We start from the raw sequence: 23,082 nt of genomic DNA on the forward strand, positions 1-23,082 counted from the left end.
ATGAGTTTATGGATGGAAAAGAAATTATGATAGTGGTATGGTGTTGATACATTCACCCATACCTTCATGGGAGAAGAAAGGGACCCAGACTCATTGCTAGGGAAGCGCACATGGCCTGTTCCAGGGTGGGAACCTCCTGCCCTCCTTGACTTGACAGTCTCAGGCTGGGGATGGCCCACTCTAACAATACCATGGTCAACAGTCAGCTTGCAGTTAGGAGTGATTTCTATTTTTTCCCCATGTGTACAAAACCAAGCCTGGCACAGTGACAGAGAAAGTGTTTTAGAGAGAAAAGTGCATCTTGGGTGTTAATAACATTGACACAAATTGGAGTCAAGCATGTCTAAACATTTGTCCAGTTTGAAAATTCCGCTTAGTTTCCAAATAGACTCTTGCAAACAGCGTCAAAGGCAAATGATCATCGCGAGGCGCCAATGGAGTGGGAGCTGGGGTCTGCAGTCCTTCTCAGTTCATGGGCAGATACAGAAATTGGCATACAGGAACAATGTGGACCACATCATTAGAGGTGTGGGTGTGGGTGTGGGTGTGGGTGTGGAGAGTGGGCTTGGAAACAATTTCAGCTGAGCTTCTCAGAATAGAAGGGGTTGCCCGAGGATTCGCAGTGAGTCAGCGACAGAGCTGAGACACAAAACTCAGCTTCTCTCATCCTTCCCTTCCCCTATGCTGGGAAACCAGTGTCGTGTCCTGTTCGCAGCAATCTGCATGTGAGGGGCTGAACTGTGCCCTCTCCCAAATTTGTACTCTCAGACCACAGTCTCCAGTTCTCAGAATGTGAATATATTTCTACATGGGTACTTAGACGATATGGTAATTGTGACCATCAACTTTATTGGAATGAACTCTGACCCATAACTGATGTCCTTAAAATTTTTTGAGAGAGTGTCTCTTGGAGCCCAGGTCTCAAACTAGCTATGTAGGTGACAGTGACCTTGAACAACCCCTCTACATCCTAAGTGTTAGGATTACCAATGTGTGCCACTACACCCGGATTATGTAGGGTTAGGGGTTGTACCCAGGGCTTTATGCATGCTAGACAAGCACTCTACCAACTGAGATAGTATCTCTAGCCCCTGGTGACCTTTCAAGAGGTAATTTGGATATATCAAAGAAAATAAAGTATCAGAGGCACATAGGCACACAACAAGAAGGTGGCCATCTCTATGCCAGGAGGAAATGTCCTACAGATCAGTCCTCTGACAACTTGATTTTGAACTTATGGCCTCCAATTCCAAGGTGACTGAGTCAGTGCCCGTCTGTATGCCCCAGCTGTGTGGTTTCCTGTGCCACTTGCCAGAGCCTGCTTGTTACCCACTGTGACTTTGTGTGCTCAGGGACATTTGGCATCTTAAAGAGAGCGAGGCAAAAGTGAGCATGGTAAAAATACACAGCAAAGAAAGTACCACATTGTCTCGCCACTCAGAACTCTCAGAAAGAAGCAAGGTCAAGCTGGGCGGACACCTGGAGAACTGTGCGTGTGTGTGTGTGTGTGTGGGGGGGGGTGGGGGTTATGGACTTCCCAGAAGCTGCTTACAGCTGCCCAGCTGCTCAGCTTCCCCATCAGGAAAGTGGTTGTCGCATTGTCTGCCTTCTGGAGGCATGTGATTTGCCCACATATGTCAAATAACTGGGAAGCAGATGCTTCCCCATATTAGGATTAAATTGGCAACCCCCAAATGTTCATAGGCATCCTTGGCAAGGCAGCTGGATCATCTGGAATCTGGCTTGTTTGGGCTCAAAATGCACTGTGTCGTCAAACCTGGCTTGCAGCTACAGTGTCCTTAGTTGGTACAGACACCTGTCTGCATGATTAGATCTTAGAGCCTTGGATGGAAACATGGTCCTTGAAGTCAGGGACAATGCCCCCAGGGTGGGACACAATGCTTGGAGCTCTGAACACAGAACCATCAAATCTTGGTGTTCTTGTCATCAGTCACTTCTTTGGGTTAAGGCATCAAAAGCCCCTGTGAAATACCTTATCAAGGGGCTGTGTGTATTAAGACATCTTCAGCCGTTAACACCTTTGTGACTTCATTGGCACTGCTGATTACTTACCTTAGTCCCTGACCAGGGCAGCTGCATTCTGGAAGGATGAAAGACAGAAAGTCCAGGGCCTTGGGGGCAGTGTCACACAGAGACTGTGTTTTGAGAGTGTCTCACAAGGAACTATTTGCTTGAGATTTCTGAGCCAGCCAGACCACTGGAGCAGAATCACCTTTTGGCCTCACACATAGATCATGGATGGAGAGCCAGACTGGTTGGCAAGTGTTCAAGTCTGGCTTTGTCTATATCATCAGAAACTCGGCAACTCCAACCTGGCCTTGGCTGGCCTGGAAGTGCAGGAATAAAATACAACTAGAACATGGGCATCTTCAGACACAGCACAGTAAGGGGTGCTGCTGGATTCCTGGGTGCCCATGGCTATGATTGGCACTCTAGTGGCAGGGCTTCACCCATGCCCTCAGCCAATCAGCATGCCTGTGACTCCAGGCTCTGAGGCCCACTGAAGGAAGAGCTACTCTGGGAGCAGGGAGAGGATGTGGTCAAGTAACAATGGCTAAGCAGGGAATAGCCTGGGCCTTGGCTCGGGGGAAAGGGCAAGGCTGTCCAGCCATCCAAAGTTCAGGTGGGGAGGGAACCAGGGCTCAGCAGGGAGATGATGACATCTGGTCGTAGTCTGGGCACTTGAGCAAAGCTGGGTAGTTGCTGTTCATCTGTAGGGAGGCATCGCTGGAGATGTCTGAGGGGCTGCGGCCCCGGATCCAGGCATCTGGATGTAGAAACTGGCCAGAGTAATCAGAACAGTTGCTCAGGCGTGGCCGGTAGAAGCCTGGGTGAGGTCTGTACATGTCCTCAGCAGTATACCTCTTCATGAACAGGTACACAGACATCACCCCAGCACTCTACAGTGAAAGAGAAGCAGAGGAGAGAGCTCACTTGTAATGTGTCTTCTTGGGACATGGCCACAGAGCCTCTCCAGTGGGATGGCCAGTGCACATGGAAACAGGAGTGTGCTCTAGGATAGAAGAGACCCAGGAAAGGCAGGGTGAGGTACATTCTGGGGAAGAGTGGTAGAGCAGGTGGTCCAGGATGCTGTGGGATGTTTCCCTCCTCCCTTCTAGGAAGGGCAGTACCAACCTGGCACAGGACAGTGTGGGGCAGATTACCTCTGTTAAAAGGAAGGAGAGAGCAGCAAAGGCAAAGGACCATCCGTATTTGTAGTTGAAATAGGTCTCTGTATCCTTGGTTCTGTTGAGCATCTCATCATTGATGCTGGAGATGTACAGCACCAGGCCCACCACAAGAGAGAGGCCTGGATGAGAGAGGGAAGGGCATGTTCAGCCCGGTGGTCCGGGGAGTTTGTCAATATGGTACCCGCTGGGAACAAAGCCTTCAATTTGGAGTTCCAGAGTAAACAAGAGCTTGCCTACTAATGACTCTGTCTATGCCAGCATCTTCTAGGGAGTGAACAGGTGCAAGTAAGATGTCTCCTTGTCCAACCGCTCTCCCAAGCCAAGAGACAAGCCTAGTGATTGATGCCACTTCTGTCACGTCACATACCCTCCAGCATCCTTGTTCACTCACTGGGCCTGCTCTGGAGTCCTGGTACTATATCGTCCTAAAACATTGATATGATCCTGGGGTGTGAACCCTGAGCTACCAAGAGGACTGTTATTAATGTGAGGACTATGATAAGGCTCAACAGGGCTTCTAATCCCTGTCTCCAGCAAGGGAGGGGGATGGTACATATCTCCCTGGAGTCTGCCAGCATGGCCTGGGGCCTATGCAGACCACTTGGTCACACAGTGTATCCCCTCTGAGATCTTCAGTGAGGAGATGAAAGAGAAGTTTGTTCAAATCCTGGCCAACATTGAATTAGGAGGCCCCTGGGGCCCCAAACACTAACTGCTATTGTGCACATGACTGCCTCGGGCAGCAGTTCTGTCAATTAGTGAGTGTAATTGAGTCAAGACATAATTACTCTACATTGAGCTGTTCAGGTTTCATCCCATTCACATCATTTGATGAAACTGGGGCCCTCCAAGGATAGGTGTTAAAGGGGATGGGTGTGATCCACACCTTCCTCTGTCCTTAACTCAAGTATGAGTCACTGCTGCCCCCAAATGTCCCTCTATTATTATGAAGCCTGTGTATCAGCTCCATCCTGGATTTATGGTCCTGGGATTCACTCACGGTTGGAATCTCAGGCAGCCTGATCACTGATCAGCTTGGCTGCTATGGAGTTCACAGGAGAAAGAATGCATAGCTTGGCTCTGTGTTTGTCCTGTTCTGGCTAGCTGGAACACCACCATATCAGTGTTGGGATGGGATATTTCAGTGTTATTGGATTTGTTACATGGATGAAAGAGTGGAATGGAGGGGAGACTGCATGGCCAGAGGGTTGGTAGGTAGAGCAAAAAATGGATGGGTGGAGGGTGTGTGTGTGTGTGTGTGTGTGTGTGTGTGTGTGTGTGTGTGAAAGAACAAGGCAGACTGGTTCTTGGGAGTCAGGTAATCTGCCTGCCCCCTGGCTCAAAGATTGTGCTCATAGGGAAATGGGGGAACAATCCCAAAGGGACTGGCAAGCCAGTGGACCATAAGGATGCCTATGCTGGAGAATCCTTTTTCTTTTATTGCTTTTTATCTGTTCATCACACTTTCCATCCATCCATCTACCCACCCACCCACCTTCCCATCTATCCTCCCATCATCCATCCATCCATCCACCCATTCATCCATCCATCCATCCATCCATCCATCCATCCATCCATCCATCCATCCATCCATCTGTCCACCCACCCACCCACTCACCCATCCATCCACTCACCCATCCATCCACTCACCCATCCATCCACCCATCCATCCACTCACCCATCTATCCTCCCGTCATCTATCCATCCATCCATCCAGCCATTGTTTATATCCATCCTATTCAAACCACCTACCTATCTTCTACCTGAGCATCAACTCTGGGGCCTCTTTTCTCCATCCAATCAGTTCAAGGCACTTCAACTGCATGCCCTGAAAGCCGTTCCATTATTTTCTAGAGAAAAGGTCTCTTGGGTCATTGGGGAGGAAGCACCCATTTTATTCACCACACTCCATTGCCTTCTCACATATTTCCCTTGTATAACTCATCATGATTCACACTTTCATCCCTTAGGCTGATAGCTCTCAAATCTTTGTCTTCGATTCAAGTGACTCCATGAGCCCCAGAGCCTGATGTCGGGCAACTTTCTAGATCCCCCTCCTTTATGCCGCAACGGACATTGTGTTTTCCACACTGATTTTATAACCTTTGTGAAAAGCTGTTTCTCTTTCTGTGATCCCTAGATCATAGATGTGATCTAAAAATGCCCAAGCAAGAAAATAGCACTCATCCTTGAAGCCTGGCACCCCCGGCAGCAGCATCCTGGTCCTAGTGAGTTTACCTTCTGAATGGCACGTGACCCTTCCCACTTCTTTCCATAGCAGTATTGTCTTAGTCTGTTCCATTATTGCCCATCCCCTGTAGTACTGGATCCACCTCTGTCCAGGATTCCTGGCTCTTGGCTCCCTTCCCTTCCTCACAGTTCCTAACAGCACGTGTTCTAACATCCAAATATGCTGTTTCTTGGTTTAAAATCCTCTCAAGCCTTCTTATAAAGTTTCAAATCTCGAGACAATTCCGGTGCCTCGGTAGTTCCACTTCTGAACACACTTCCTTAGGCCCCCAGAGACTCATGGTAGTTTCCACACTTAGTGCTCTTTCTTCTCTCTAGGCCCTTTCCCTCTCTCTAACTTCATTTCCCCCTAATTCCTAATCACTGTACAGGTCAACTTCTCCTCTAGTTTTCTCTGACCAGCCCTTGTTCTGAATTTTAGCCACTGTTCTCGGTCCCAATGGCAGTTCCTGGTGGTTCCATCACAGTTTTCTTCACTCAGAGCTCCTGTCTCCACCTACATGTTTACATTTCCCACTCCCTGACCTTTCTATAGCCAGTGATACCAGCACCCAGAATAGGGTGTGACAGATATGGTGACTGACTGACTGACTGAATGAAGTACAACCTGGTGCTAGTCCGTGAAGACAGGTCTATGGTGAAAGGGTCTGGTGAGCTCAGGATATGGGGTGTGGTTAGATTATAAAATCAGAACTCTCTGGGGGTAGCTGAGGATTAGGGGTGAAGGAATCATTATTCCAAAGTGTGATGTATTTATTTTCCAAAGGATGCAGCCCTTTCAGACACAGGAATACATACCCGTCAATGGAAGCTAGAGAGGAAATGGTGGTGGTGTGTATTTTGACGACAGTTGCTGGGTTCCTATCCCAGCTCTGCCCAGGGCAAACTCATCAGGTCACTCTAACTCTGAAGCTTTATGTGTTTTGTTTTGTTTTTGGAAGGTCATCAGAAGTCTCCTTCAGCCCTAACCCAGTTCTGCCAAGGTCACTGGCTCAGCTCACTCTGTGTCCAGGGTTGGCTCAAAGTCACGAGTGGGACTTCCCCAAATAGAATTGCTCAGGAGCTAAAAATCAAAAGTCCAGGGTGTCTGGAGAGAGAACAGCACAGCTTACCTGAGAGGATGAAGAAGATGCCAGAGACAAACGCCAGTATGGTCCGGTGGGGACGGATGTGCCCGATGTTGCTCAGGATGAACCCGATGAACATGAAGAAGAGGCTGACGAGTGGGAATGGGGTGGCTGAGCGAATCATTTCTAATGCAGGGGAAAAGGGACAGCCTGTCAGGCTACCACAGTGACCTTCCTTCCTTGCCTCATTCCAGGAAGTGTGTTCTGCAATGCCTACAGACAGGTTCTCTAAGCCTTGGTCCCACATGAGTGGCCTAGGGGGCCTCTTGGTGCTGGCAGGCCTGTGAGGTGTGGCTCCAACTGCCAACATATTCCAAGATTTGTCTCCCCTTCAGGCATAAGCTCCCCCTTCCAGGAGTCTACGTTGCCTGTCTATAGAAGAGCTGGGACATGCCTGGTCATGTCATCTTGCCTCATTTTTAAGAGACATTCACCTTCTCCAAGGGTACAGAGCATGCTCTGAGTATTACAGGGGACTGGCGCTAGCCCCTTTCTTTTTCAATTTATAATCACTGAGGGGAGTTCTACTGTATAATAAAGAATTTGCCTTTGTCTCTAGTTCCTAAGAGGCAACCTAAATCCTCAGAATTTCCCATAGAGTATCGTTGTTATTCTTGTGGGCTCTGGAAAGCAACTGAGTTTGTGCTAACAGGTGACCCAGGATGGAGGCAGGAAAGAGCAGCCACACTGACGATAGGATTGAGGCTTGGGCCATGTGACATAAGCCCGATCTCCAAGGTGAGAAGGGGCTGACACTGAATTTAGTCATTCACACTGTAGTAGACATTAGCCATTATTTAGAGATTATTTGAAGTCTGCACGACAAGTGTGTGGTTATATGCACATCTAGCATCAAGCCATTTGTATAGCAGATGTAAGTGTTCATAGATGTTTGTATCCAGAGGGTCCTGGAACCAACTCTAATAGACCAAGGAAATGAACTGCACTGTATGTAATATTGCAAGTTCATGCTGAGAGTCGGAACAAATCTGGTGAGGTCAGGGTTATAAAATCAGCTTGTTACAGTCCAGAGAGGTTGCTTCCATCTGGGTATGAGTGTTCCTTCATTTCCTGGGATTAGATATGGGGGTTCCAGCAATCTAGCTTCACCCTGGAAAAATGAATCTTAGAGCAAGCGCTAGTGAACTAGACCAGGATAATCAGCTAAGGCCAAGGGCACTATAGGGGTATTTGACTCTTCCCTTTGTCTGGCTCTCTGTCCCACCAGTGGCCAGCTTAGACTGTTCTAGACACCTACTTAGAACATTGACTGTGGACTCTGATGTTATCTGGGAGTTCATCGGCATCACATACTCTATGGTGAAACAGCGTCCTCGCTCCTCACCTGTGGAGACAAGAAATTACTGCTATTTCCAGGTCCTACTCCAACACAAATTTGAGGTTAGTACATTCCAAATGCTTCTAGGATCCTTGGGCCCATGTCTCTGCACCTGGGCTGGATAAACACTCTAGGGAGGTTTTCATCCCTTGGCTGGTGGCCCACAGCAGGGGGCGGGGGACATGTCTTGATGTCATTTTCTTCCTGAAGTCCGGGAAGAGGTTGGCACTATGAATTCTATACCCATCAAGCATCTGGTACCATCTGTTGCTTTTGACTAGTGATGATGGTGCATGGCCGTCTCAGATGCATGTGCAGATTTTTGCACAATAACCCCTACTCCCCCACCACAGCCCTGTCAATCAGACCATAGTGGCCTCAAACTGCTTCTAGTTAAGCAGAGATGGATGATGGCACAGCATCTGAAGCAGTGAGAGATAAGATCAGAGTTGGATGCTGTTCCTAAAGCAAACTCTACAGAGTGACACAGAGTAGCCAGGGTGGAGCTGGATGTGTTCCTTCTGCTAAACTCTATTCAACTTCTGGCCTATCCATCAAAGCCCTAGCATCAAGATGGGTGAAAAAGCTATATCTTTTCTCAATGTGCATACAGGCTCCAGGATCCCACAAGAGAAGCTCAGGGACCATACTATGGCTATCCTGGCTAGCACAGTCTATACAGGTCTTGCGGGACATAGGGATGCTTCTCTTGTGTAGGGTGGAACTTGGCTGTGATAAAGGCCTCCCAGGACAGGGTTCTTGGTGTAGCAACTCCTTGGTTCTAGAGAATCCCCAAGTCCACAATAGCAGGATCAAAATTGCATCTTTCCGGAAAGACCCACATTTATGTTTTCTTTGTGGGGCCATTGCACGGACAGAGGAACAGGAAGCTGCTGAATATTTCCTATTCCTTAACCTTGTGGATGTCAGGGAAGCAGGACTCTAGATGCGCTTAGCCTGCTGGGTCTTCACTTCCTCATTTGTAAAGCGGTAACGGTAAGTCTTCCTTGCAGGGTCATTGGGAAAATTGTGTGCAATCAATAACATGCGTAGCTAAGGTGAGGCCTGCAAGAGCGGTTTAGAGTTGGCATTGTCATTCACCACTGGAACCCAGAGTGTGGGAAAACCAGGCTTGCATGGATCTTTTAGGAGGGAAGAAAGCCCTGGGGCCTGAGAGAGCTTGTTCTCTGGACACTGTGAACCGGGGTCTGAGCTTGGGTCTGTAGTCTAATGACTGCTTGCTGCACTGCCTAGAGTTGGTGGAGATTGTCTGTGCTGAACTGTCTACTGGCACCTCCTGGGTGTCTCTAAATAGGGAGAAAATCCCGTGGGGCAGGTATTCCGCAGGGCAGGACTGTCCTTACCAGCGAGGAAGCAGACCCGCCAGAGGCCTGAGTGCAGGGACATCTTGACCTCTGTGCTCTGGTTCTGGGGAAGGATGATGCCTTCCTCCAGGTACAGCCAGTAGTCTGTGCTGACTGCAATGCCCAGCAGGCCCAGGCCGCAGACAGCAAAGACACTGCTCAGCAGGGTCAGGGCTTTCCTCCCACAGGTGCTCATCTTCGTGGAGGATCACTGGGCAGCCAGCAGTGCTGTCTCACGGGAGCAGAATGGGCTATGGGGACAGGGAGGGAGTGTGAGCAGGAAGCAGTGAGCAGTCACTCAAGCCGATCTTTTCTGAGTCAATGCATGAATAGGAGCAACTGGGCTATTTCCTAGTTTCTAGACCATCTCCACATAAGGGCGACCCTCTCCCTTTGCCCCTCAGGAATTCACAGCTTTCTCTTAAAGCTGCTGTATCTATCCCCTTATATACTGAGTCCCCCTTACTACACATTACCATACATCTTTCTACCAGTCCATCCACATCCACCCACCCACCTATCCATCCATCTATCCATCTACTCATTTGTCCGTTCATCCATTCATCTATTCATCCATCCATCCATCCATCCACCTACCCAACCATCCATGAATACATGCATCCTGCCAGATATGAGAGATGCAAAGATGAGCATTCTGCCCCGCCCTTGAAGAACTACCTATCTAGAACAATGGTTCCCCCAAAGCAGTCCAATGTGACCCATTGAAAACCATGGCTGAGACACCAGACAGGAAAACGTGGAGACCAAGCTCTTCTGGGTGGGTTCTTCTGAGTTGTCAAGGTCTCTGAGAGCCAACTGCTCTCTGGCAGCAGGCTCCAGAAGTGGGCAGCAGCCTTGGGGGGACACAAAGGGACAGAGAAGGCTGCTTGCAGGAAGTGTTCCTCATGGGACTCTGATCCAAGGGAGTCTGGGTCAGCACATGGAAAGCAGCCAGACCAAAGGTGGACTTCAACAGGCCTCCAAAATCCACCTAAGTGGATGTGAGTTGATTGTTCCCTGCCTAGGGCTCTTCATTGTCAGGGGCAAGCTCTGAACCATCCAGAGAAAAGCTGAGAGTCTGCAAGGTGAGACATGAATTCATTTGATGCTTCTGGGGCTTCTGGAAGTAGTGAAGAAGTAGAGTAGAGCAGATGGATGCTAGCCCCACAGAGCCCATGGCCTGGCTTGGGGCTTCTATTCTAAGGCTGTGACCAAGACTCATCCAGGAGTGTCTAAGAGTCCTTTATTCTGGGTTGCCTCAGAGTCTGTTAGGGTGTTCATCAGGACCTGAGTGATGGCATTGAAAAACTTCTCCCAGGTAATTCTAACATAAAGTTGAGAAATATTGATCTTTGCTGTTCCAAGTGCTGTCCATGGACCTGAAGCAATGGCATCACTAGGGAGCTGGTTTGAAAAGCAAACTCTGATTTCTAGGTAGCCTCCCTGGAGTTGTGAGTAGCAGTCTACTCATCCTTTGTTTTACATCTAGTTTCCTCCTATGAGTGAGTACATACCGTGTTTGTCTTTCTGAGTCTGGGTTAACTCACTCAGGATCATTTTTTCTAGATCCATCCATTTGCCTGTAAACCTCATGATGTTATTGTTTTTCTCTGCTGAGTAGTACTCCATTGTGTATATGTGCCACATTTTATTTATCCATTCTTCAGTTGGCGGGCATCTAGGTTGTTTCTAGGTTCTGGCTATTACATATAATGCTGCTTCATAGCTGAGCATGTGTCCTTGTGGTATGATTAAGCATTCCTTGGGAATATGCCCAAGAGTTGTATAGCTGGGTCTTGGGGGAGATTGATTCCCAATTTTCTAAGAAAGTGCTACCCTAAGAAAGACACAGGGATCGCCCAACAACAGAGAAATGGATGAAATCTACATGAGCAAACTGGATGTGGGGCAGGGTAATGAAGGGCAAGGGTCGAGGGAAAGAGAGCTTAGGGGAGCGGGAGATCCCAGCTGGATCAAGGACAAAGAGGGAGAACAAGGAAAAAGAGATCATGATTAATGAAGACCCCATGGGAATAGGAAGAAGCAGAGTGCTAGAGAGGTCCCCAGAAATCCACAAAGATACCTCCACTGTAGACTACTGGCAATGGTCGTGAGAAAGCCCGAACTGACCTAGTCTGGTGATCAGATGGCCAAACACCCCAACTGTCATGCTAGAACTCTCATCCAATGATGGATGGAAGTGGATGCAGAGATCCATGGCCAGGCCCCAGGTGGAGCTGCAGGAGTCCAATCGGCAAGAAAGAGGAGGGATTGTATGAGTGAGAATTGTTGAGACCATGATTGGAAAAAGCACAGGGACAAATAGCTAAACTAGTGGAAACACATGAACTATGAACCAATAGCTAAGGAGCCCCCAACTGGATCAGGCCCTCTGGATAAGTGAGACCTTTTATTAACTTGAACTGTTTGGGAGGCCCCCAGGCAATGGGACTGGGACCTGTCCTTAGTGCATGAATTGGCTGTTTGGAACCTGGGGCCTATGCAGGGACACTTTGCTCAGCCTGGGCGAAGGGAGGAGGGGACTGGACCTGCCTCAATTGAATCTACCAGGCTGAGCTGAATCCCTAGGGGAGTCCTTGCTCTGGAGGAGAGGGGGATGGGGGAAGTGGGCTGGGGGGGGGGGGGTGGCTGGAGGAAGAAGGACAGGAGAATCCATGGCTGATATGTACAATTAAATTAAATTAGAAAAGAAAAGAAAAGCAGACTCTGAATCCTCCAATGTTGTTATGGGTTAGGTCTGAAATAATCTGCCATAGGTTTGTGGTTTTGAATGCTTGGGTCTTAGCTGGCAGTGCTGTTTGGGGGGGGGGGGGGTTATGAAACCTTTGGTGCTGTGGTCCAGCAGGCAGAAGTCGGGCACTGGGGACAGATCATGAACTTATGTCTGCCTCTGGTTCTTGCTTTACCAAGATGTGAGGAGGCTCTTCCTCAGCCACAAGTTCCATGTCTTCCTCCCTATGATGGATGGACTGGAACCATGAACCCAAATAAATCTTTCATCCATTAAGTTGCTTCTATTGGGGATTTTGTAATAGTGATGAGAAATGTAGATAATCAATTCGCATTCTAAGACCCAGGTGAGTTTGTCTGCTCGCTAACACCCGAGAAACACTGGGCCAAGTTAACGAGCGACAGCATTGCAGTGTGGTACTTGCTGTGAGAGTGTGATGCCACCCTGACTAGATTTAGAATCGCCATGGAAACACACCTCTGGCTATGCTGTGAGGCTGTCTCCAGAAAGGTTTAACTGAAGGAAGACCCATCTTGAACATAGACAGGGGCATCTATAGGGCAGGGTCCTAATCTGAATGAAATGGGAGCTGAGCATACCTCTTCACCCCTCCCTGCTTCCTACAGGCACAACGTGGCCAGCTGTCTCATGTCCCTGCCACCGTGATTTCACCACCACAGTGGACTATGTGCCCTCAAACCCTGGGCTGACATAGGCTCTTCCTCACGTTGCTTCTGTCATATGCATTTTGTTACAATAAAAGAGGTTCCTGACATATAGGAAAGCTCAGAATGTGACTTAAGAAGAAGGCAGGCAGAGCCACTTCTAAAAGATGTAAGCCTAAGGTGACAAGGATACGTGTCATACCTATAGCAGCCCTGTCACCAAGTTCCAATGGTGTGGGCAGCTTTGAATGTTACAAGGTTAGAGACTTTGAAATGGTACAGTATTGCCTTGGCAGGGTCCATCAAGCACAGGGCCTGGGTGATGTACTGAGGACCCTACTGAGGGATGATGTCATGCCTTGGCTGACATCTAAGCATTGGTGGATGCCAAGATACCCGAAAAGTGTCAGAAACCAGGTTTGTCTGTAAAGTTGAGCTCACTTCTGGGTGGCAGGGGACAGGGTGTTGGCACTCTTTGCCTGGAAGGGGTCATCCCACAGCGGCAGCCCTGTTCTAGCAGCTGACCATGGAGAGTTGGGAGAGAATGGGCCACGTACTGGCTCTTTGGAGGTGTGTAAAGGCAGTGGGTCTGCAAGGCAGAGTGTGGAAAGCTAAGGCTCTACAACCCTTCCTGCACTGACTTTGACAAGGAAGGGAAAAGTGAAACGCTAAGTCATTCACTACACAATATGCTGAGGGTTACAGCAATAGTTCTGTGGAATATTCTAGCAGTGGGGAAAGGTGTCAGGAGGCACCATATCTTGGTTTTGAAGAATTGCATTGCATAGGGTAAAGGCTGACAACACAGTTTATTTTTATTTACTCCAACTATCCCCAGACTTATCTGTCCACAAAAGGGGCCCAGGAAACCCACTTTGGGGACGCTGCTGCTCCTCTGGAGGATAAAAAGGCCTGTTCTTACCCCTCCCCAGAATTGCTGGGGGATTAACTGCCACAGTGGATAGGACTGTAGCTTGCAAGAGCCAAGGCTGGACTTGGCGTAGGGTATTTTTATTCAGTAACAATGGACTAAAACCCCACTTTTCCCAGAGCAGACAGATCGGGACGCCTGAAATGTGACAGCTGCTGCCCGGCGGAAGCTGAGCAGCCAATTTTAATGTTAAGCTTGGCAGAGATGAGAAAGATTTGGGTCTTAGAGATTTGGAGAGATGAAAGTGGAGAGGAGATTGGATCCAAATCAGTAAACAAGCATACAAGAGGCTGAAGGTGACTTTGCCTGAGAACTCTATAAGGCAGGCCCTAAAGTCTGGAGTGTGCTTAGGCAAACCCCAAGAGCCTCCCCCGCCCCCACTTTCTGGAGAATGGGACAGCTGTATGGGGAAGTGAAAAGCAAAATATTAGCAATTCATTGCAAACATAGTTATACTTTTATTGTGCTGTCATATTTATTTATCAAGTACCGACTGTCACTTACTGCACAAAGCCTTACCCAGTCCCTTATGGTAACCCCATGAGTAGGTAGTATTAACTCCATTTCATGGATGGGGAAACTGAGGCTCAGAGCTGTCAAGCAGCCTACAGGATGTCAGAGGTGGCCGACTGGATTGAAACCAGGTCTAACTCCAAACTCTGCCTACACCGTATGCTTTTCTACTGGAGAACTGAATGGGCTCAGGAGTGTCAAGGTGATGGAGAAGCATGCAAAGAGGACCTTCAGGAATCTAGAAATGCTTAGACACAGGTCTTTAGATAATTTTCTAAATGAACAAGTCTTACATAAGGGTTGGAGTAACAAATGTTTTGGGGCTTCTATGGGAGCCCGTTTTCCGGTTCCTCGTGGCTTTACCCAGCAGGTCCGCATAGAGGATGATTGGGGCCACAGGCCTGAGTGCAGGTGTCTGAGATGGTCTGCACTTGGCTGTGCTGGGGGGCCCCTTTTGCTCCACCCCCTTGGCGTCTCTATAAATACCCTGGGGCAGAGACAGTCAGGGCCCGTTGGAAAAGGTTCCAGGCCCTCTCGAGGCTATCCTGTATTTTCTATCGGTTTATCTCCACACTATAAATCCTTCTATCTAATATTTCCTGCTGCTCTCACTCAAGAGAACTCTGGGGAGCTGTGGGGTTGGTGGGTAAACACCCCACAGGCTTCCTTTGGGGTGCCGTTGGGGTGTAGCTTCTGGTATCACTTCCACAGTGGGTCACTGTGACTCAGCATTTTAGATTCTGAAAACCACATTGCAAGCAATGAGACTAATAATTCCCTAAACCCCATGTCAGGCAATCAGGTTCCAGAAAGCAGGAGTACTAGAGACAAGACAGTCTGTTATTCTGAGGAACAAAAGTACAAAATATACAATATATGGACAGATCTTTTTCGGGAGTTCTGGGGGTCAAGGTCAGTTTCTGTGTCTAAGCATTTCTAGATTCCTGAAGGTCCTCTTTGCATGTTTCTTCATCACCTTGACACTCCTGAGCCCATTCAGTTCTCCAGTAGAAAAGCATACGGTGTAGGCAGAGTTTGGAGTTAGACCTGGTTTCAATCCAGTCGGCCACCTCTGACATCCTGTAGGCTGCTTGACAGCTCTGATCCCCAGTACTTTATAAATAAATATGACACCACATCACTCATTTATCAAGTCATTTCCCTCACCCTGTTCTTCTGATGCCTGCTTCTGTTTCCTGATTCCCATCCCTCTACAGTTGAAGTTTTTCTTTCCTCTCTGGCTGATGGGAGAGAAGGACAATTTGTATTATAAGTTGCCACCAAATGAGAGACACTCACCTTAGGATGGTCAATGAACAGAGCAGACTGCAAAAGCATGAATTTGACAGACACTTGACTATGAAATAGGTACAGAGAAGAAATAAGCCAAAATATGGATGGAAGATGCTCCAGGTAATTCGGTTATGAATGTTTTATGTTTTTTATATTTTTCCGTGCTGCAGGAGGCTTCTAAAAGAACACACATTATTTCTACAGTCAAAGAAGAACTTGAGACTAGGGATGAGAGACATCCATTCCCCGGTCATTGCTCTCAGAAACAAAATGAAGGGCTCTAGCTCCCTCCTGGACTGAAGCTATCACCACGCAGTATCATTCTGTGGAAACTGGGGCCTGGGACATGATGGTTTTGCATGGTTTATGATGATTACCGGTGCCATTACCTCTAAGTATTAGCTTGTTAGTGATCAGGAATTAACGGTTGCTAATTATCATCCATGACTAGCAATTAGAGAGAAATGTCTTGTGGAGATTAAATCACTAATGGTACATTTCCCTGCCTAAGCCAGTCATGAAAGGACTTGGAGATGAAGTGCTCAGGGACTCAGGGGTAGGTGAGGTAGTAGGTACAAAGGATTGCAGGGAAGTTAGATGAGGTTCACTTGGAGAACAGTAGAAAGATGGTCAAATAGACACCCCAGTAGAGCTTTGATGAAGGGTTTGGGTAGTAGGGACTGTTGACAAGGCTTGGGAACCAGTGACAGCTGTTCTTCTGAGCTGATCCATTGAGTCAGCGTGGTCTGTCCAGCAGCCCGCAGGATAAGGTGATCCAAGGACAACCAGTGGGCCCTGATCCCCAGCCTACTTTCTTCCAGAATGGCCTCATTATCTTCTAGGAGAGTTAAGATATGACCACAGGGGCAGGAGAGATGGCTCAGTGTTAAAAGTACTTGCTTCTAACATGAATTGGCAAATGGTTTTATTAATAAAAAACCCAGTGCCAGATATCGGGGTGAAGGCTGAAAGATCAGAGAGACAGAACAAGCCACAGCCAACCTCACCTTGTCAACTCCTCAGCTGATCCTAGTTCCTCAGACTGAAAGCCTCTGGCCTCTATGTCTAATTTAGTGGCTGTTCTGTTCTCTGACACCAGATAAGTTTTATTAGGGGACACAATATATTGGGGGACACAATATATTACCACACTTGCTGCTCTTGCAGAGGACCTGGGTTCAGTTCCCAGGACCCATGTGGTGGCCCCCAACAATCTGTAACTCCAGCTTCAGGGGAGCCAACATCTTGTGACTTCTGCAGGTAGCAGGCATGCATGTGGTGCACACACATAAATGCAAGCAAAACACTCATACACATAAAATAAAAATAGATTTATTAGATGATCATAAATTATTTGATATTCTTTGCCTTGAGAAGTGGGGCCTATGTCTCTTTCCCTTGAATCTAGACATGTTTGTGACTGCTCTGATTAAGAAAATGTAGAATATTATTTTAAGGTGTGTTACTTTTGTTTGTTGCATTTGTTTAACTTTGTGAAGCTGTGTTACTGTGCCTGTCTAAAACATCTGATGGTCTAATAAAGAGCTGAATGGCCAATAGTAAGGCAGGAGAAAGAATAGATGGGGCTGACAGGCAGAAAGAATAAATTGAAGGAGAAATCTGGAAGAAAGAGAGGGAAGAGCAAAAGAACAAGGAGAGGAGCACACTAGGGGCCAGCCACCCAGCCACCCGGCCACCCACAGAGTAAGAGTGAAAGTAAGATCCACAGAATTAAGAGAAAGGTAAAAGCCCAGAGGCAAAAGGTAGTCAGGATAAGTTAAGAAAAACTGGTTAGAAACAAGCCAACCTAAGGCTGGGCATTTATAATTAAGAATAAGCTTTTGTGGGTAATTTATTGGAGCAGGGTTGTGGACCCCCCAAAAAGAGCAAAACAACCAACAAGAAAGTACATAGAAATGATGCTATAGACCTTTTTGGCCATGAGAAGATATTAGATTTTCTCAGGTGCTGTCTCAGGGAAAATAGCACTCATGTATGATGGCCAACCTGAGATCACCATGCCTTAGAGTGGGGTTTCTCAACCTACTGACTTTTGGGGCTTGGGAAATTACTTGTTGTGAGGGTCATCAATCATGTATATTGTAGTGTGCTTAGGACCATCCCTATCCTACCCACCCAACCAAGTACATTGTAGGATGTTTAGGAGCATCCCTATCCAATCCACCATCACCAGGTGTCAATAGTATCCTAGTTCTGACAGATGAAAATGCTTCTCTACAGGAAAAAAAAAAATCATCTGACTGGGACCCAGTTACAGGGTAGGTACGGACACTCTGGTTGACACTAAGCTTCCCACCAAGAGCCAGCATGGGCTACCTAACAAATTTCAGCCCTCTTGTCTTCCCTCCACACCAGCCAACTGAAGAGGTGTTAGGTCTTTATTCTCTGAGGAGTTACAATGCTCTGTGTAATGTATACAGGATGAGTTCATGGTGGGGAAAGTGGCATCTGAGGATATGGATGAAGAATACCCAAACATATGGAGTGCTGAGTACCAAGCACACAGGGGCCCAGAACGGACAATCATCTGAAGCCTGGAAACCTCAGTGTCATTCCAGGCTTCTTTCTCCAAACTTGCTCTGTCTTGGTTTGAGATACCACCTTCCACCAAATGGTCATACAGCTGCTGGCTGGGGAGCTGCCAGATAGCTTGTTCTCCCCTCTGGTACCACCAGTGTCTCTCTGTTATATTGTTGATGCTCTTGTTAGGGTTTGAGAATTACTGGGCAAGGACGCATTGTCCCTCAATAAAAGAAGGACCCAAGGAGTATGCTTTCTGCATTTTAACACACTCTGTTCTATGATTAAGCCACAGCCAGCCTGTCTGCCAGGAATTCTACCTATGAAGTGGAGGATACAGAACCCTGGCAAACCCCATCACACTGTGTCCCCAGACCTCCTGGAGTGAAGGCCAATGTTTATTAAAACTCCTTGCACCCTTGGTTTGGCAAGAGGTGGTTGATGAATGAGATTTCATGGAGACCAAGAGGCACTGTGAGCAACCAGCAAGGGCCAGTAGATGTCCAGCAGGAATCAGGGACCATGAAGCAGGACACCTTGGGATGGTTAATCTTCACTGTAAACCTGACAGGGTTTGGAATCATCTAGGGAACACATCTACAGGCACATCAGTGAGGGTGTTTCCAGAAAAGATCAAGTGAAGGGTAATGTGGGCAATAGCGTCCTAAGGGCTGGGCTTCCAGACTAAACAAAGAAGAGGAAAAGGAGATAGTTTGTAGAGGATCAGCATCCATCTCTCTCTGCTTCCTGAGAGTCAGCCTCATTACTACATCTTCTGTGCCCAATATACTGTATCCCAGATGATGAGTCCGAACAAACCCCCTTTCCCTTCGGGCATTTTATTACCATACTGAGAAAGGGTTAACTACTGCGTATCACCACATTATTGCCTTTGCAGCATTTTCCTGTGCAGCTTAAAATTTTCTATGCCTTTAAAATGGGAGCGTATCACTAGACCATATGTATACACAGTGCAGCTTCATGCTGTTTTACTTAATATTAACATTTTGTACTATTTTAATAGTGTCAGAATGTATATTCTCTGATTTGCATATGCTCAAAGCAAGACAGCCATTTTCCTGCTGCAGAACAGTTGTTTTCAAATATGTCCTTATTATAAAAATCAATGAATAAACTTACTCATCTCTAAATATCAAGGAGGCATTTGGCAAGTATTTTTTTTTTTTCAGAATAAATTCCTACAAGTGGCATTTTAGAAGGAAACAACAACATCTTAGCAATCCTAAAAGTACCATCAGATCCACTCTGAAAGCTTTCAAAGGCTCTACTACCTAAGGCACAGCAGAGGCCCCACTGTACATCCACGAAGAGTTCCACACCTCCCCATCCATGAAGAGTCCTCTCCTGGCTCCACTGAGCTCCAGAGAACTTGGTCCCTGGGCTCTGCTCAGTTACCACTGTCTGCTGCATTGACGGGATGTGTCAAGGTAAGGATTCCACACCACCCTAGATGCCCTGGGAAGTTTCTAGGCTTTCCATATAAAAAGCAAAATGTCTTCCCTCAGTGCTAATACATTATCTAAATGTCCAGGTGTTGGAAGTGTTAGAATTTTCAGGAGGTGGGACCTAAAGGGACGTTTTCAGGCCATTGGAGGTACAGCTCTGAAGGGGATGTAGGACTTCAGTCTCTTTCTTTCTTTTTGAGAAGAGCTGCACACTCCACCACGATGTGTTGCTTCTCCACAGGCCCAGAGTAATGAGAGTGAGCATTCATGAACTGAAATCTCCAGAATTGTTAAAGAAAGGGTTGATCAACTTAGGTGTTTGTAATCATTACAGAAATAGTTACAAGAAACTGACAAACACTGGTGACTGGGAACGTTGTAGGTACATCATCACCTATGTGATATACAGACCCAGATAGCCAGGTCAGTCAGCTGGAAAAAAGTGATACTAAAAACAATCCAGCCAGGCATGGGAGCTCACATCTGAAGTCCTAACACTTGGAAGGATGAGGCAGGAGGATTGACATGGCTTTGAGGCTACCCTGGGCTACACAGTGAATTCCAGGCCAGCATGCACTACAAGAGTGAAACCCTGTCTCAAAACCAAACCAAAACAAGAAAATCCAAGGGGTTATATAAATGGTTGGATGCAAAAATAGCTACATGGAACTAGTAGCCAAGTAGAAAAGATAATGCATGGAAAAATACTTTTTATGCAGCAAAAAAATGATAAACTGTTGGAACTAAATAGTAAATTATGTGTTGGTGCAAGAAAAGAAATACAGGGCTGGAGTGATGGTTCAATGTACACCCTAATTTGTTTTTCTGTTGCTGTAATAAACACAATGACCAGTAGCAACTTGGAGAGCAAAGGATTTATTTTCACTTACAACCCTCAGGTCACAGTCTGTCACGGAGGGAAGTCAGGGTCAGAACTCAAGGCAGGAACCTGGAGGCAGGAGCTGAAGCAGAAGCCATGGTGGAGAGCTGCTTACTGGCTTGCTCCTCATGGCTTGCTCAGTCTGCTTTCTTATAGAATCCAGGATCACCTGCCCAGGAGTGGTACCACCCATAACGGGCTAAGCCCTCCCACATCAATCATCAATCAAGAAAATGCCCCACAGGACAATCTTATGGAAGCATTTCTTTGAGACTTCCTCTTCCCAAATAGTCTAGGTTTGTGACAAGTAGACAAAAATCAACCAGCACAGTAAAAAGCACTTGTGTAAGCATAACAGCTTGAGTTTGGATCCCCAGACCCCACATAAATCCAGATGTGCTTGCACATCTGCAGTCTCAGCACTCAGCATTATTGTAAGATAGGAGGCAAACACAAGAGAACACCTAAAAGCTTGCTGGTCAGCTAGCCTAGTGTGCCCAGCAGTGATGAGGCCCTGTAACAAACAAGATGGAGGAGAGGACTGAGCCTGGAGGCCCTCTGTCATGTGAATACCCACACTCCCACGTATTTACACACACTGACACATATTTACACACACACACACACACACACTCATAAAGTAACTATTGACAAATGTAAACTAATATCGATAACTTATTTATGATATCCTTATGATATTTCATATTTTATATAGAAAAACAATGTCATAAAATCTCCCCTAAACTATGACTTTAATATAATGAACTGTTTTTACTTCTATTATTATTTTTAATTATTCATTTTTATTTTGTGTGCATGAGTGCATGTATGTGCACCACATATATGTTGTGTCTACAGAGGCCAGAAGAGAGTGCTGTGTCACCTGGAGTCACAGATGGTTGTGAGTGACCACTGGATTTCAAGAACGGCAGGTGCTCATAACCACTGAGCCATCTCTGCAGCCTCTACAATGAGTTCTTTAGAAAATGCCATGACTCTGGGGTTACCCTCGAGGGGAGGGGCATTAGCAAATAGCCAGGGAATTTATTTTAAGGATCAAGACAAATGAGTAGCAAATACCAGGCAATTATTCTCATGATGCAGCCGCAATAATGAAAACAGTTGGATTCTGACGAGGAGGGGAGAAACATCAATGGAAAATTTAAAAGCTATTTTTGGCTGTGATTAAGTAGCGTGTTAAAAATAGCCATTTATGGCTATGAATAACTAGCGTAGATTAGGCAAATCCTCCTGCTGAAAATAAGTAGAAGAGTTAGATTAAATGCAAAAAGTCAGTTTGAAGATGTTGGACAATCATCGAGAAAATCAAGATTTCAGAGGTGAGGAGATGAAGGCAGAGGAGATGCAAAGATGAGCTTGGCATTTTGTGCAACTTTCCCACTGAAGTATGTGCCCATTCATACGGAGTGTGAGTCTGAGCGGCTGAGCCCAGGGCTGAGCAGATCCTTCAGCTGCATTGATATTGAGGAATCAAAAGGAGAGCTCAGCTCAGCTCACCAAGGAGGATGGGCCTAACAGATAGCCCAGAATTCCCAATGTGGGACCTGGGAGGTGACAGATCTGCTTCTGCAGAGACTGAAAGACATCTTCAGACCAGTTCACTCATGTTGGGATGTAGGTGTCTTCTAGCAACATGCTAAAAGCAAGGGGCCCACCACCAGGAGTGCCTACGGGTTTCCCATGTGGATGTCTAGCACTCAGTGGAAAGTTACCAGGCCTCTCCAGAGGCAGTGCTGAGACAGATGTCAGATACTGAAATGATAAAAGTCAGAATCTGACATAACACTTTCAATGTTCTTAAAACAAGTATTCATCAACTTAGACTTTTATACCTAGTAGAGATATCTCTTAGCATTGAAGGCAAAATGGGAATGTCCTTAGACAAACAAAACCAGCCAATGTGTTATAAACAAATTTCCATAAAAGAAATGCCAAATGGATCCTTTATGTGTATGTACATGAATGCTCACATGTATGTATGTGTGTCAAAGTGTAGAGGCCAGAGGACATTCCTGAGTGTCATTCAACTGAAACTATTCACTTTGTGTTTTGAGGCTATCTCTTGCTTGGAGTTGCCTGAGTAGGCTAGGCTGGCTGGCCAGGAAGCCCCAGGCCCCCACCTGTCTGCCTCTTAAACACTGGGTGCTGGGGACTGAACTCAGGCCCTCATGCCTGTTCATCAAGCACTTATCAATTGAATCAAAAATGCTGGTACTACAGCACAGATATGCAGGATCAAAATGGGACAATGAAAGAAAAAGGCGTGCGTGTGCATGTATGTGTTCGTGTGTGTGTGTGTGTGTGTATGTGTGTGTGTGTGCACGCTTGTGTGCATGTATGTGTTCCTGTGTGTGTAAATAATACTGTCTTATGGATCTCAAATAGAGAGAGAATTAATTGAAATCAATATGCCTTCTCAACCTATGACCAGTTTAAAGATTTTTCTCTTCATTGGTTGAGCTAAACGATGATCAAACACCCCTTGTCAGAACTTGTCAAGTAACAAAGTACTTAGAAAAATCATTACCTGAAGAGCAAATGTCAGGGCTGGGGAGATGTCTCAGTCAGTAAGATGACTTCCATGCAACCATGAGGACCTTGCACATAAAAGCCAGGTGTGGTGGCATGTGCCTATAACCCTAGCATGAGAGTGGGAATGGAGACAGGCAGATTCCTGGTACTCTCAGAGCCTACCAATCAGTGAGCTCCATACTCAATGAGGGACCCT

The 23,082-nt window shown here is 46.8% G+C and overlaps 1 protein-coding gene across 1 annotated transcript in view; it reads right to left on the reverse strand.

Moving 5' to 3' along the window:
• Positions 1–207: 207 nt before the first annotated feature.
• The window catches only part of Cacng5 (calcium voltage-gated channel auxiliary subunit gamma 5), a 49,052-nt gene continuing 26,177 nt past the window's right edge, over positions 208–23,082 (reverse strand). The window contains exons 2-6 of the mRNA XM_036197685.1: positions 9,293–9,543; positions 7,848–7,934; positions 6,575–6,715; positions 3,186–3,331; positions 208–2,921 (exon numbers count right to left, since the gene is read on the reverse strand). Coding sequence (XP_036053578.1) covers positions 2,664–2,921; positions 3,186–3,331; positions 6,575–6,715; positions 7,848–7,934; positions 9,293–9,488 — 828 coding nt within the window. The 5' untranslated portion in view covers positions 9,489–9,543 and the 3' untranslated portion in view covers positions 208–2,663. The remainder of the gene's footprint in view (positions 2,922–3,185; positions 3,332–6,574; positions 6,716–7,847; positions 7,935–9,292; positions 9,544–23,082) is intronic.

Source organism: Onychomys torridus, chromosome 8 (genome assembly GCF_903995425.1).
Source record: "Onychomys torridus chromosome 8, mOncTor1.1, whole genome shotgun sequence".
Classification (NCBI taxonomy): domain Eukaryota; kingdom Metazoa; phylum Chordata; class Mammalia; order Rodentia; family Cricetidae; genus Onychomys; species Onychomys torridus.